The sequence below is a fragment of the Rhinatrema bivittatum genome, chromosome 6, assembly GCF_901001135.1.
Source record: "Rhinatrema bivittatum chromosome 6, aRhiBiv1.1, whole genome shotgun sequence".
Classification (NCBI taxonomy): domain Eukaryota; kingdom Metazoa; phylum Chordata; class Amphibia; order Gymnophiona; family Rhinatrematidae; genus Rhinatrema; species Rhinatrema bivittatum.
Genome location: NC_042620.1, coordinates 339,882,525 through 339,899,518, shown reverse-complemented (window position 1 = coordinate 339,899,518; position 16,994 = coordinate 339,882,525). Strand labels below are relative to the sequence as shown.

The 16,994-nt window shown below is 45.5% G+C and overlaps 1 protein-coding gene across 1 annotated transcript in view; it reads right to left on the bottom strand.

Annotated features, from left to right (window-relative positions):
• The window catches only part of FMR1 (fragile X mental retardation 1), a 172,367-nt gene that overhangs the window by 139,357 nt on the left and 16,016 nt on the right, over positions 1–16,994 (bottom strand). The window contains exon 2 of the mRNA XM_029607747.1: positions 50–102. Coding sequence (XP_029463607.1) covers positions 50–102 — 53 coding nt within the window. The remainder of the gene's footprint in view (positions 1–49; positions 103–16,994) is intronic.

Here is a 16,994-nt window from a genome sequence, read left to right as displayed (position 1 = left end):
CTCTGTAGATGCAAACTGGAAATTTTCAAGTATAAACAAGCATACTTACTTGTTTTCAAATGTGACTGTTATCGAATCATCATGTACATCTTTCACAAATGCCTGTAAGGGAACAAATCAAAGTTCATTAAAGTTTAAATATGCAAGGAGCAGAACATTAATGCACAAATTAATTTTCAAACTTGTAAAATCAGACTCAACCTTCAAATTTTCTATATAAACAGAGGAAATCTTTTGAACTGACTCTTGTAGTTTCTGAAACTCTGTATTTAACAATGTGGGATCTACAGAAAAAATGGTGCAATCTTTAAAATAAGTTAACAGGCTATTTCAACATGCCTGACAAAAAATCCACAAGGCTGAAATACTAGCCACAGATGAATACCACTGTGTGATTAGTTTAAAAGGCTGTTCCCTCCACACCAGCATGTTAACCCCTGCAGAGTTTATCAAGGAACCCTGCATACTGCAATAATACCCTGACTGACCTCACAAAGGTCATGGTAAGCAAACAGAGGTGCAGCATGAGATATTTTAGATGACGAACTTTATTCAACACTTATGAGACCTCTTTTGAAATACTATGTACTGTTTGAAGACTGCATCTTCAAAAGGATATAAATTGGATGGAATCAGTAAAGAGGGTAGCTATTAAAATGAACAATGGTCTTCATCAAAAATCATATTGGAGCAAAAATTTAAACATGCATATCCCGGAGAAAAGGAGAAATAATGAGAGACATTTAAATACCTCCAAGGATTAAATGCATGAGAAGCAGGCCTCTTTCAATACAAAAAGGTGGCTCTAAAACAAGGTTTCATAGGAAGACGATGAAAAGTGGTAGGGTTATGTGTAATCTAAGGAAATATGTCTTTGCAGAACACATGGAACAACCTCCCAGTTAAGGACAGAATCAGAATTCAAGAAAGCATGGGACAAGAACAGAGGATCTCTAACTGAGAGGAAAGACTGTAAAGCTGAGGTGGTGGTGCGGATGGGCAGACTGGATGGTATGAATGTCTTTATCTACTATCATGTTCTCTGTTTCTGTTCTTCCTTTTTCAGGTGTGCAAGGTTATATGCTCATTGGCAGTATTGCTATATGATCAACTTTTTGAGTTCACCAAGGCAGTGTTTCCTACCACTCGCTTGGAGGCAGATTTTCAGATTTATCACAATGAGTATGCATGAGATAGATTTGCATAGACTGGGTATCCAAAGTAAGCAAGTCTCCCTCATGTATACTTATTACAGATATCCTGAAAATCCGACTGGTTAGGCGTACCTCCAGGAGAGAGTTCGGAAACGTGCACTAAGGTGAACTATCTTTAATGTGAGACGATGGCATTATATGGTTAGAACTCTACATGACTGGAAAAATTAGAATTTGTATTGGAATGCTTGCATTTCTGGCCTCAGCGGTGATTTCCATAGCCTTACTTTATTATTTTGTACGCTCAAACTGACTTGTGAAGTCTATGTCATGGATCTGTTGTCAAGTACAGTGCCATTAAACCAACAAATTGACAACAGGTGTGATCATTTCAATGTGGCAGTTTTATTAAACGTCACTGGGGTCTTATAGCACCCAACCCTACCCCCCTCCTATTTCGCACAAGTGAGGAACACAGTACCGTATGATATCATTATCATACGGTACCTTCCTTCCCCTTCCCCTCTCCTCCCCAAAGGATGAGCATTACAACTTGCAACATTTTAAAGATTTTAAGAGAGCGTAAAGCTTATGGCTTTATTTCAAGGACTGTTTAAATACTTGTGATCTTAACTTCTATACAAAAACTAAAAGTTATACTAAGCTTCCTGAAGATAATCAATGAAATATTAAGTATCTATTGAACTATCTGATTCAAAAAACATGTTTGCTTACCATAGTGTTCTCTGCAGATATGCTGTCTACAGAGAATTAGCCATGGCATGTGGATGACATCATCCGACGGCACCAAATGAACCTCTCTCTCATAGAGTTTTTGCTCTATGTGAGTCCCTCAGTCGATTTTTGGGCTGGCTGGTTGACTCTCCAGGGAGGCAGGCAGGTATTTAGCATGGCTAATTCATCCTGCTGTCTATGGAGAACACCATTTACGGTAAGAAAATGTGCTTTCTTTATCAACAAGCAGGGCTGAATTAATCATAACACATGGGGAGTCCCAAGCTGAGGGCTGCAACGGAGCAATTAATGAATAAGCAACCTGGCCCTCATCGTGGAAAGTAAACTATTGGGTGAACAAGTCACGCAGAACTGCTTGCCCAAATTTACTGTCACTTTTTGAAAGATTGCCCAGACAGTAATGGGACGTGAAAACGTGTACAGCAGACCAAGCTGCAGCTTTGCAGAAGTCTTCAAATTGGTACTGCTCTCAGATGAACTTGGCTCTCACTTGAAGAACATTGATAGAGTCTATGATCTGGATGCTTGCTAAGGCATAATAATGCACAATACAGTCTGCTAGCCAACTAGACAAGGTTTGTTTGATTATTGCTACGCCCAATTGGTTAGGATCATAAGAGACAAATAGCTGTGAGGCCTGACAATGTGGATGAGTTCTTTCTTGTAGTAATCCAAGGCTTTTTACACAGTGTAAGGGCTAAATGGCTTTTTCACCTTCATGTAAACATGGTCTCGGAAAGAATGGAGGCAAGACGATGGCTTCATTAATATGGAAAGCAAATACATTCTTTGATAAAAACAGGGTGGTGTTTCACTCACACACACACACACACACACACACACACACACACTTGTAGAACTGTATATAAGGAGAGGACTGAACTAAAGCATGGGACTCACCGACTCTTCTGGCTGTCGTGACTGCAACTGGAATATTATTTTCCACAGAGAAGAAGACTACAAATGGCGGCCTCATTAATTGTGTCAGAACCACATTCCAATTCCATGAAACAGAAGGTTTGACAACTGGAGGTTTAGGGGTAGATTTTAGAACATGCGCGTGGTTCCCGGCGCACGCACATGGACGTGCCAATTTTATAACGTGCACACCGGCGCATGCGTGTAATAAAATCTGTTGGCTATGCGCATACGTGTGAACAGTAAACTCAAGGAGGGGGGGCTGAATTTATGCAAAGTCCATGCAGCGATGCAATCCAGGCTTCCCCAGTTCCTCTCAGTCCGCTCCTTAAGCGGACTGGAAGGGAATTTCCCTAACCCCCTGCCTAACCTTCTTTCCCCTGTCTTCCTCATCCCCTAAAGCTAACCTACCTGGCCTGTATTTTATTTTTTATTTTTTTTGTTTTTTTATTATTTGCTGCTCCTCGGGCCGCTGTCCCGGCTGGACTCTATCCCGCCCCCACCTAGACCCCACCCCCTGGCCCGTCCCTTCGAAGAGGCCCAGCACTTGTGCGCATTACAGGGTTTACACCCATGGCTGGGCCCCTTTGAAAATTCGTGCAGTGCCTGCAAAGCCTGGCTTCGCACATAAACCCCTGGATTTACGCACGCAGGCCTTTTAAAATCCACGCCTTAGTATGCCAAAAGCCTTTCATGAACTTGGAAACTAAGATAAGTGGAGCTTGGTTTACCCTCCATTTGAAAATGGTAGGCTGCTATGGCACAGAGATGTACTCTCACTGCTGAGGTACTGAGACCTGAGGAAGAAAGAGAAAGCAAGGCCTAAGTTCACATGGTTCGCATGTGACTGGGTCCAAGGAAAGTCTCTTGAAACCAGGAGAGAACAGTTTTCATTTAAATCAGTAAACCCTTCTAGTAGATGGCTTCTTGGCAGTCACTACTAAATCCTCAAGCTCACTGGGTACAGAAAATTGGGGGATAAGCGAACATTCAACATCCATGCCATCAGGTTGAAAGAGGGAAGGTTCAGATGATTACTGATATCCCTCTTCTTGAGTTAATAAGGATAGTAGATTGGAGGTTTGCTGGATAGCTGTACCAGGTACACAAACTAAACTTGTCTGGGCCACGCTGGAGTAATAAGAATCAGACGGGTCTGATCCTTAAGGGCTTTTTGCACCATCCTGGTTATCAGTCGAAAAGTGTACATGGAATCTGCATTTTAGATGAGCAGAAAACCATCCTGAGTGAATCTGAGTTTGCTGGGAAAAACAGAGCAAAATCTTTCCACTATTCTGTTTTCTTCTGATGTAAATAGGTCAATTGTTGGAAGTTCCTATAGACTGAACAGTATTTAGGCAGTTATCTGTTGCAGGGACCATTCATGAGGGTGAAATACTTTGCTAAAGTGGTCTGCTAATGTGTTGGATATCCCTAGAAGGTAGACTGCTTAGGCCCAGGAGTTTCCCGGACGGATAGGACACTCCTCACTAGGAGTTCCTCAAGGCTCCTCCCTATCCCCCACTCTTTTCAACATTTACCTTCTTCCACTATGCCAGCTGTTAACCAACCTTAAACTAAAACACTTCCTATACGCCGACGACGTGCAAATTTTGATCCCCAAAGAATCCATTACCAAAACACTCGAACATTGGGAAAATTGCCTCAGAGAGATTAACCGTCTCCTCGTTAGTTTAAACCTAATACTAAATTCAGCTAAGACTGAACTCCTCCTCATCTCCCCGGAAAACAGTAATACCACACAAAGTGCATAATCTAATATATTTGTCACCCAAGCAAGAGACCTAGGAGTATTAATTGACAACCGCCTGAACTTTAAAACATTCATCAACCACACAACCAAGGACTGCTTTTACAAACTGCAGGTACTAAAAAGAATTAAACCACCCCTTCACTTTCATGACTTCAGAACTGCCCAAGATAGACTACTGTAACTATCTTGCTAGGTCTCCCTTCCTCCTCCATCAAACCTCTTCAGATGCTCCAAAACGTGAGGAGCCAGAGTCCTGACAAACACTAGAAGATGAGACCACATCTCTACCATCCTTAAAAATTTACACTGGCTGCCAATACATTTCAGAATTCTTCACAAGTCCATTACCATCATCCATAAATCCATCCATAATCAAGCCCCTCTTAATCTTCAAATCCCGCTCAGACTACATACCTCATCCAGACCCATCAGAGAAGCCTACAGAGGATCACTGCATGTCCCCCAAACCAAATCTACACATCACCTAGCATTCAGAGACCGGGCCTTCTCTACAGCGGGACCTTCTATGGAATGCTTACTAACATTCAGAAAAAGGCTTAAGACTTGGCTGTTTAAACAAGCCTTTCCCGAACCTAACTGAAGCCCCGCAATAACTATTGATTGACTTTCAGCACAATGTAAATAATTGCTCAGCCTACTGTTAAGTTACTCTAGCTTTGTCTTCTTCTTCCCCGAGTTCTAGCACCCTTGTTTTATTGTAACTTTTTTTGCTCCTCTTCACTTGTTTAATGTTCAAGGCTTTTTACACCCCCTGTTAACTGTAAACCAGCATGATGTGATTGTATCATGAATGCCAGTATAGAAAAGCTATAAATAAATAAATAAATAAGTCCGGAGGTGATGGCCGGAAGCCCCGCAGTACAGGCACAAGCTGGAGTCCCTCAGTCTGAGACGTTCCACTAGAGTAAGGCGCCAACGACCCAGCTGCATAGGTTTCTCTGACTTGATGGTACACTGAACCCCACTACTAGTGGGCTTCATAGTGGGAGGAGAGCGGGATCGCTCCATAGCAACATGTCAGAGTGTCCGAACTTCACTGTGACGTTCCTAGAGGTGGTGATCAATCTGGCCTGTCAAGTCTATTAAATCCTCCAGAGAGGATGGAGGTTTTCGGACTGCGAGTTCGTCTTTCAATTGGGATGAAAGACCGTCCAAGTAAATGGCTCAAAGACAATCCTCTTACCATACCAACTCAGTGGTTAGAGTCCGGAACTCAATGGTGTAGTTGTTGAGTGGTCTCTGACCCTGTCAAAAGCGTAAAAGATGGGTACTGGCCACAGCCTGCCTGCCAGGATCATCGAAGGTCCGACGAAAGACTGTCACGAAGCATGACAATTCTTGCAGGAGAGAGTCCAAGCGCTCCCATAAGGGAGAAGCCCACACCAATGCCTTGCCTTCCAAATGAGAAAGAAAAAAAAATTCACCTTTCTCACTTCATCCTGGAAGATGGAAGGCTGCAGAGCAAACTGCATATAGCACTAGTTAATAAACCTGCTGCAGAGACGAAGATCCCCGTTAAAGTGGGGTGGAGTGGGCAGGGCCAACAAAGCCCTGGTAGGTGAGGCTGCAAGCGATGGGCTGACTAGTGCAGATGTCGGAGCTTGTGGCACTTATGTGAGTATCCAGTCGAGCGTGGAGACGTTCGACAGAAGAGGCCAATGCCTCTAGGAACCGCTGCTGTTCTTGTATCTTCAAGGCCAGGCTGGACTACCGTGGCTAAAGCCTGCTGATTCTCCTGGATAGATATAGCTCTGATACGCCAATTATCCAAGTAGGGATGAACAATTATTCCTTGCTTGAAAGGACTGCCACTACAACCACCAAGCTCTTAGTGAAGGTTCTTGGGGCTATTGTAAGCCCTAAAGTTACAGCCTTAAACTGATAATGACAGCCTAGAACACAAAATAATGGAGCTGTTAAAAGAAAGGTCTCATAGGACTGTGAAAATAGGCCTCTGCTAGATACAATGAAACTAGGAACGTTCCTTTTCTTACTGCCGCCATAACCCAGCAGAGGGTCTCCATTCTGAAATGTGGTACCCTCAGGAACTTGTTGATTCCTTTTAAATCTTGCACAGGCCAAAAGGTACTGTTCTTTTTTGGAACTACAAAATACATGGATCAGGCCTGGAACTATGGCTTCCAAGTCCCATAGTCTTTGAAGAGTTACTTTTACCTAACTCTTTTTTCATTTGCAACATGCGGGGAGAATCATAAATACACTGGGCACTGGGGAGATGCACTCTGGTGAGTATCTCCCTTTAAAATATCCAGGACACATTGGTCCACTGTTATCTGGGCCCATGCTAAGAAATACTACACCAGACATCCCCCTACTGGTTGCAGGCAGGTCTATCCCTGACCTTTTTGCACTGCGAAAAGACAGATTTATCTCCTAATGTGTAGGCGGCTGCTGACTACGCTTTACTTTTGCGTCGATATCGCAAATGCTGCTAAAACCCCACATGCTCGAGCAACCTCCATCTTCTGCAAGTTCATAGGGCCTGGTTTCACTCATTTCATTTTCATTTATTAAACTTTATTAATCGCCTGTCACAAAATAGGTATAGCGATTTACAATAAAACATACACAAAATAATTTGATAAAATATAAATATAACAGACAATCATATCATTAACATTCAAGATAAATAACAAAAGGCAGAACAAAAGACGTTCACCGGAGGAAGTTCATATTAATAGTTTTCACCAACAATATCTATCCATCATCAGTTATTTAGGACATGCCATAAGAATATTGAAGAAGGAAGCTTTTTAGTTGATGCCTGAATTTTTTAAAGTTATCCTGTATACGAAACTCATATGAAAGAGTATTCCACAACGATGTAACAGCTACAGAAAATGTTTCACGGGTTGAAGAAAGATGCGCAAGACGAACAGAGGGTATGTCAAGTAAACCAAGTTGAAATGATCTTAACCCACGAGTAGGTTTATAGAGTCTTAATAAAGCATTAGTCTAAGGAGGAGAATCAGGATTAAGTAGTTTGGATACTGTCATAGCAATCTTATACCAGATACGCTCAGAAATAGATAACCATTTCAGACTAAAAGAACTGGTGTAATGTGCTCAAATTGTTTAATATTAGACACAAATCTGGCAGCTGAATTAAGTAATAACTGCAAAGTTTGTAGAGTAGATTTAGGCAAACCTAATAACAAGCTGTTGCAATAATCAACATGTGGGAAGAGAATAGCTCTATGAAGATCAAAATCATACAGCAAATGATGCAATCCTGAGATTAGCCGAAGTTTATAGAACCCAGATTTAATAATGCCTTTATTTGGGGTTTAAAAGATAAAGTGGCATCAAGCAAAACGCCAAGACTTAATAGGTTTAAGTGGAAAAGACAGATTGTCAAGTCATTTATCAATTTTTCCAAGCCTTCCCTGAAGAGAAGTCCCTCTTTAAAGGGGAGCTTGTACGGGCAGTATTTAGATGCTAAATCTGCCACCCAGCTTTAGAGACAAAGCAGCCTCTTGGATGCCACCCTGAAGACAATTGGTCTAGAGGTCAACCTAATCAGGTTGTAAATTATATCTGTTAGAAAGACAACTGCTGACTCCAAACATGCAGTTTCTTGACTCTCGGGCAGTGCTATATCCAGCACAAGGTTGCCTGAGCAACATAGCCTCTGTGGATTGAGTCCTGGATTACATGGCCACCTGTGGAGAAGGCCTGCTTAAGGACTGTGTTACGCCCGGTCGCAGGTGGCTGCGACCTCTCATGCTCACCTTTTTCTGCTGGACGAATTGCGGCCTCCGCCAGCCAACACCGACCAGCCTGGCGTCCCCGGGACGGTGTGGGCGCTGCCAACCGCCATGGCGGGAACCTCGGGGGCGTCCCCCCTGAATGATGTCATCCGCCTCCGGTACTTAAACTAATCAGCCCTTCACTGCTACGAGTTAGTATAGACTTCCTTCCTGCTGAATTCCAATCTTCGGACTTCCGTTCCAGTTTCTTCATTGGCGTGAGACTCTCTGGGTACCCGCTCCTGAGGGCCCTATCCGTCTCTGGTTATGTGCTCCTTGGAGGACCCTCAAATTTGTTCTACTATCGGTTCTTCTCCTTGGAACCTTTTCTGGAACTAATTCCTGTGAGTAACTGTTTCTACAGACTTCTGCTATTTAAAGCCTCATTGGGGATTTGCTGCGGTGAACCCCGGGCTTCGGGCCACTACCGCTTCTCCTCTGAAGGAACTACTCCGGGATCCCCTGCCTGTTAGCTATTGCTGCACTTTGGACAAGCCTTCTCATTTCATCTCAGAGACTCATTCCCAGCGTACACCACTTGCGGGCCACTACTGGATCGTCATCTGTGACATCACCATCACTGAGTATACCCCATGCTCTACTTTCTGCTATCAATAAAGACTATTTCACAGCTGTGTCTGACGTTGCTGAGGCCACGCCTACTGGCAGTGAGGCTCACAAGGCTCCTCCCTGTGAGTGGAGACACCTCTCACCTCGGCCCAGGGGTTCACACTAGTACTAAACATAACAGATTGCTAACTCCATGGACCTGGCCCAGCGGATCTCAGAGCAACAAAAGCTATTGGAGACCTTGGCTAATGCCATCAATCAGCTAAACTCTCGGCTCCGCCTTGACGCCTGTCAAACCTACCTCTGCCTCACAGATGCTGCCTGTCCGGCTTTCTGTGCCCTTGCCTGCACCTACTTGTTTTACAGGTGATCCCCTGTTATGTAGGGGCTTTCTGAATCAATGCTGTATGCATTTTCGCTGCAACCTACTTACTTCCCAGACGTAGTGTCCAAAACTATGTACATCTTGTCCCTTTTGGACGGAAAGGCCCTGGCCTGGGCCTCACCTCTTTGGGAAAGAATGGATCCAGTCCTTAATGATTTGACAGGGTTCCTTGCGCTATTTCATTCTGTATTTGACGACCATGCTCGCAAGACTGTCGCTGGATCTGCACTCCTGCATCTACAGCAAGATACCAGACCTTTAACAGAGTACATGATCGAGTTTAAAACCCTATCCTCGGAAGTACATTGGGATCAGAGATGCCTATATGCCATATGCCTGGAGGGTCTCCAGGCACACATAAAAGACGAATTAGCTACACGTGAACTCCCCGAGACTCTGGACTCCCTCATCGACCTCACTGATCGCATTGATCGTCGCCTGTGTGAGCGATCCCAGGAGACTAAGGGATCCAAGAAGTTCTCCTCGGGGGTTCCGCGGCCTCATCCTACACTGGTTACCCAGAATACTCCCACGCCCAGTATCGAGGAGGAAGAACCCATACAAATGGGCCGCAGTCACCTATCGGCTAAAGAGAGACGTCCCCAGCAAAGATTAGGCCTCTGTATGTACTGCAGTCAGCCAGGACACGCTGTGCCCTCTTGTCCTATCTGTCCGGGAAACTCTCAGACCTAGGATCCGCCGGAGGACTCTTCCTAGGTCTCACCTCTCCATCTCCTCCATTGACACTTCCAGACTCCATTATCTCAGACGCCCTCGAGTTCCATACTTTATCTCTGGTGGACTCCGGTGCCGGAGGGAACTTTATACTCGAAAAACTTGTGGAGCACCTATGAATTCCTACTGTGCCGACACCTACACCTCTTCTATTATCAATACATGACGAGCCGTTGCCTGGCGAAGACACCTATTCTACGCAACCCATCAGACTCCGCACTGGATCTCTACATATGGAGACCATTTCCTTCTTAAGTCTCGGATAAAGCAATACACCCGGTGGTACTTGGACTGCCATGGCTACAAACACACACACCCCACTTCGACTGGAGTACCCTGCAGTTGTCCAAATGGGGCGAGTCTTGCCATGGTAAGTGCCTAGAGACTGTGACTCCTATGCCTTGCCTGACCACCACCACCACCACATCTCTTCCGGGTTTGCCTCTGCAGTATTCCGGGTTACCAAGACATATTTTCCAAGAAGGCAGTGAACACCTTACCATCTCACAGATCTTTTAACTGCACCATAAATTTAATTCCTAACACCGAACCCCCCAGAGGAAGGGTGTACCCACTTTCTCTGACAGACTAAAGCAATGTCTGACTACATTCAAGAAAACCTGGCTAAGGGTTTTATCCGACCTTCTAAATCACTTGCTGGAGCCGGGTTCTTTTTTATGGGAAAGAAGTACGGATCCCTTCACCCATGTATAGACTACCGCGGCTTAAATGAGATCACCATTGCCACTGATCTCTGAACATTTTGATAGGCTTCAAGGGGCCAAAATACTCACTAAATTGGACCTCAGAGGGACGTACAACTTGGTCCGAATACGTCAAGGTGACGAGTGAAAAACCACATTTAATACCCGCGATGGTATTTTGAATATTTAGTCTTGGCTTTGCAACACCCTGGTCATTTTTCAAAACATGATGAATGAAATCTTCAGGGACTTGCTTTACAGCTGTGTAGTAGTATACCTAGACGACATTTTGGTCTTCTCTCAAGACCTCCAAAGCCATCAATTAGACGTCATCAACGTTCTGCAGAGACTACGGGACAGCCGTCTATATGCCAAATTGGAAAAATGCTCCTTCCACCAGGAGTCTGTTCCATTTTTAGGCTATGTCGTATCCAGCAAAGGATTTCAGATGGATTCACAAAAAACCAAGAGTATTCGGGACTGGCCACAACCCACTGGTCTCAAGGCCCTGAGAAGGTTCCTTGGTTTATTAACTACTACAGATCATTCATCCACCACTATTCTACGTTGACTGTGCCTCTTACAGCCATGACGTGGAAGGGAGCCAACCCCTCTCAATGGTCTCAAGAAGCCGTGACTGCCTTTCAGAAACTAAACAAGGCGTTTCTTCGAAAGCCATGTTTACACCACCCCAATCCTCGACAACTCTTCATCGTAGAGGTGTATGCCTCTGACGTCGGGGTTGGTACCATCCTCAGCCAACATAGTGATAACCACACTTGCATCCCTGCCCGTTTTTTTCTCAACGCTTCTCTCCAGCCTAGCGAAACTATGGGATTGGAGATAAAGAGTTATTGGTGATTAAGTTGGCATTCAAGGAATGGCGTCCATGGCTCAAGGGTGCATAACATCAAATTACGGTTTACACCAACCATAAAACCTCGAATATTTACGTCAAGTGCAATGCGTGAACCACAGGCAGGCCCGCTGGTCTTTATTTTTTAATCACTTTGACTTCATCTTGAGATACCATCCCGCAGACAAGAATACCCGCGCGGACGCACTCTCCCAATCTTTTGCTACGGAAGATATACCTGATTCTCCGCATCACATCATTGACCCTACAAGAGTACTCCTCTCTGCTATCCACATGGTTCCAGTTGGGAAGACGGTGGTTCCCCAGACACTCAGAAAAAAGATCCTCAAGTGGGCACATGACTCTGCTCGCAAGTCATCCTGCACAAGCCAGAACACGTGCCACTATACAAAGATTCTACTGGTGGCCCACCATGAAGAAAGATGTCCAGACCTCGTAGAGTCCTGCCCTACATGCGCCAGACAGAAGCCACCAGTGGATGGTCCCTGGGGTCTCCTTCAGCCACTCCCTGCACCAAGTGAACCGTGGACGCACGCTGCCATGGATTTCATTGTTGACTTACCAGTATCCAACGGCAACACCACCATCTGGGTCACAGTGGACCGGTTTTCAAAGATGGCTCATTTCATGGCATTACCCGGTTTACCTTCAGCTCCTGAATTAGCGCAGCTTTTCATCCGCCATGTCTTTTGCCTTCATGGCCTGCCAAGACACATACTCTCCCGATTGAGGAGTCCAGTTCACAGCTACATTCTGGAGATCCCTATGCAAAACGTTTGACATCTCCCTGGATCTCACATCAACTTACCATCTGCAGGCCAATGGACAGACAGAGGACAAACCGTACGCTATAACAGTTTCTCCGGGCATACGTTAATTCCAGACAGAGTGATTAGTCCGAATTACTCCCCTGGGCCGAATTTGCGTTAAATTCACACCGGTCTGCTTCAACCGGATCTTCACCTTTCCAAGTCGTCTACAGACGTCAACCTCTACCTCCTCTCCCAGTGCCTTTGTAGGTTATTGTTCCCCGCAGCACAGGCGTTGGCGCAAGAACTGCACCAACTCTGGCAGCATACCAAGCAACTTCTTCAAAAGGCTGGACAAAAGGCTAAGAGGTTCTATGATGCTCACCATCGTGCAGCCCCACAGCTACAACCCGGAGACAAGGTGTGGCTCAGCACCCGTTACATTCGTCTAAAGCTGCCCTCTGCTCGATTCGTGCCAAGATACATTGGACCCTTCGCTGTCCTTCGCCGCCTGGGTCCAGTCACTTATAGCCTTCAGCTGCCTTCCTCCCTTAGAATCCACAACGCCTTCCACATCTCTCTGCTAAAACCACGCATTCTCTCTGAATTTTCAAAGAGGGCACCTGATCCTAAACCTCTTATTGCAGAAGAGGACATCACCTACCAGGTTGAGGATATATTAGATGTAAGAAAACGTGGAAGACGCTGGGAGTATCTCACATCCTGGGAAGGATTTGATCCCGAGAATAGTTGGGAATCTGCAAGCAAAATCCTCGACAAAGACTTGATCAGGCAATTCCACATTGCCCATCCTAGGAAATCGAAACCCCCGGGGAGGGGCCCTAAGAAGGGGGGTACTGTTGCGCACGTCTGTCGCAGACGGCTGCGACCTCTCATGCTCATCTCTTTTTCTGCTGCATCTTCATTCCTTGGATGAATGGCGGCCTCCACCAGCCAACGCCAACCAGCCTGGTGTCCCCGGGATGGTGTGGGCACTGCCGACCGCCATCTTGGACCAGGGATCACTTAGGCGCGCACATGCATGGGCCATTCTTGTACATGTCATGGCGGGAACTTCGGGCGCGTCCCCTCTGAATGATATCATCCGCCTCCGGTACTAAAATTAATCAGCCCTTACTGCTACAAGTTAGCAAGGACTTTCTTCCTGCTGAATTCCACTCTTCGGACTTCCGTTCCAGTTTCTTCATCGGCATGAGATGCTCTGGATACCCGCTCCTCGGGGGCCCTGTCCGTCTCTGGTTATGCGCTCCTCGGAGGACCCTCAGCCTTGATCTACTATCGGTTCCTCTCCCTGGAACCTTTTCTGGAACTAATTCCTATGAGTAACTATTTCTACAGACTTCTGCTATTTAAAGCCTCGTTGGGGATTTGCTGCAGTGTACCCCGTGCTTTGGGCCACTACCGCTTCTCCTCTGAAGGAACTACTCCGGGATACCCTGCCTGTTGGCTATTGCTGCACTTCAGATAAGCCTTCTCATTTTATCTCTGAGACTCATTCCCGGCGTACCCCGCTTGCTGGCCACTACCGGATCTGCACGTCCAAGTGTTCTCCATTAGAGCAAGACTTTCTGGCACACCCCGCTCCGCGGACCACTACCGGATCGTCATCTGTGACATAACTGGGTATATCCCCTGCTCTGAACTTTACTTTCTGCTATCAATACTCTATTCCACAGCTGTGTCTGAAGTTGCTGAGGCCACGCCTACTGGCGGTGAGGCTCACAGGGCTCCTCCCTGTGAGTGGAGACACCTCTCACCTTGGCCCAGGGGTTCACACTAGTACTAAATATAACAGACTGCTTCTATCTTTCTGTTCCGAGGGTCTTTTAACGCTGTTCTATGGTAGTTCTGGTATCAGCAGTGGCCCATAGAACATTCAGCTTCGGGATTCACCATAACCAATTCTTCTTGTCCGCAGAAAGGGGATACAACTTCTCCAACACCCTGCCTCCTCTAAATCCCCCATGAGGGGAGTCCGATTCAGCTAGCATAATTTGACTTAGGGCTTCATGCAAAGGAGAGCTCCTTGACGGCTTCCTTTTATATCCTGTAGTTTGGGGTCCCCTTCCAACAGGTCATCTGACTTGCCATTTGAAATTTTTAAGGTCACCTGTACACTAGACAGGAAGGCTGCAAGCTCCTCCTTTTCGAAACAGTCTAACAAGGGAGGAATCTTCCTCCTCAGATTAGCATTGTCCCTCCTCCTGAGAGCTCAGAGGTATCCTCAGCTCTGACTTGTCCCGCTGACCATTCTTCCTTTCTGGAGTCCAGAGTGGAAGTCAAGGCAGGGGACATCTTAGGTCTCAAATGTATCCTGCAATTGTTTAGAGGCCGGATCTTCCAAGGACCCATGGTCCAGGGATCTTGCATCCTCTGCAGAACCAGGCAGAGAAGGCCTAATGCATTATTAGTACATTTGGGGAAAACCCCACAGGGAGGGCCCCTGCTAGGCCCCTAGTGGGATCTAGTCTAAGGCCCTGTTCTGGGCCCATTATCTTGCTCCCTGGGCCCTTACCAGTACCTTCTTCCACTAAAAGGGGGGACATCAGGCCTGGCTGCCCTGGAGGCAGCCCCACATCTTCCTTCAGAGTGAGAGAAACATTGTCAGCCAGCTCAGACCCTCCTGTGGCCCTTCCCCAACACAAGGGGGGTGGGGTCAGACAGAAAGGCCAGCTACACTGGCTACCTTCTTGGCCCCACATAAGCAACATCTGAAGCCTCTGAGCATTGTAGAGGCCCATATTCACATATTTTACTTAGCTCCACGCTGTTGCATCTCTGCGATCCTATGGTCCTACCCATCTCACTCCTAATGGGATTCCCATCACACCATGGTTCCCTTTCTCTCTGGGTTCTCCTTTGCACTAACCTCCTACAGGGAACAAGAAGTGTGGGCCACTGGTCGTGGCCTGCCACTCTGTCTGCTGCGGCCTGCCAGCTCCATCTCTCTCTCCTGACTTTTTTTTTTTAAATTTACCTCACTGCCAGAGCTGCAAAAGGGACAGCCAGGGCTCCCACAGAGGCTGGACAGAGAGAGAGGTGGAGGGAGAGGGGGCAGGCTGGGAAAGGACCTCAAGCCCCTATTTTTTTTTTTTAAAGGGCTAGGCCCTCTAGAAACCACTACTCTCTAAAGAAGTGTTTCCCAACCCTCTCCTGGAGGCACACCTAACCAGTCATGCATCCTGAAAGCCCATTTGTATACATACATATTCATTGTGGCAATCCTGAAAAAGTAACTGGTTAGGTATGCCTCCAGGAGAGGACTGGAAAACACTGCCCTGAGGAGTGGGGATCCTCTCCTTAGATACCTGTAACCAGGGGAATCCCATCTGAAAGGCAGCTGCACTAGGAAATGTTACCCCAAGAGGTAGTTGCCCTAGGAGCTTAGCAGGTTCACTCTAACTCTGAAAGCTCCCTACGTCAGTCTACATTCACCCACAGCTACAGGAGACAGAGACTGCTGACAAGGGTCTCCGACCATTCCCCTATTATGGCTGAAGGAAAGTCATAAAAAAGAGCTGTGACCTTCATCTTCAACAGCTGTGGAGTGGGGTAATCCAAAGTGAAATGGACTGGTCTAGCAGGAGGACAAGAAATAAAATCAAAAAAAGGCCTGCATGAACAGCTATGCCTTTAGGCTTTTTATAAGCTAAGGATTACTTACTTCACCGCAAACATCTAATGGAACAGCATCTCATTATGCATGTCCTACAATGTGGAACATGCATGTGTCAATGCCAATTTTACCCATTACAGGGGCAAATATTTGAAACTAAAGTTAGAATTTTGAACTGTACTTGCCACTGGACTGGGAGCTAATGTAGCTCCCTCCAAAGTGTCAAACATGATCTCTAACCCTTGCACTTAAGATCCTGGCTGCTGTATTCTGAAGAAGTTATACTAACCATTGGTTTTCCATATCTGAAATAATAAACCATATTTTCAAAAATATGAAAAGTTAACAGTAACTTGCTACAAACATTACTGACAAGTAATTTCACACGGACCAGTGGGGTTGGACAGCATACAAATTCAAGGCTGGCTGGACTAAGGAGACTTCATTTTACTATCTTCGCCGTCAGCAACATGCCTTGAAGCTGTAATACCTCACAAAGATTCTCAGAACTCCACCTCCATCACTTACCCAAACAGGCTATGAAGAAAATCTGCTCCAAAAATACTATAGATTTTTTTTTTTAATTTTAGGAAGCAGAATACATACTGCATTACCATAAAGTTAGTACTTACTTATGAATTATATTAACCAAAGGGCATGCCAGGAACAGTTTTGTTTAAAATTATCAGATATATATATAGAGGCAGAATCAACAAATTTCTAGAAATACAATTTTTTAAAATGTGTCAAATTATCAGATTTCCACACAAAGCAGACATTTGAGAAAGGAAATTCTGTAGTCTAAAAATCTCAAGCATTACATCATTGTGGTTTGTATCACAACCTACCAAGATGCCATACAAGCAGAAAAATACATAACACCAATCTGCAATTCTTTTAACATTATTATAATTTCTACAACATTCTCAAAACATACTGTGATC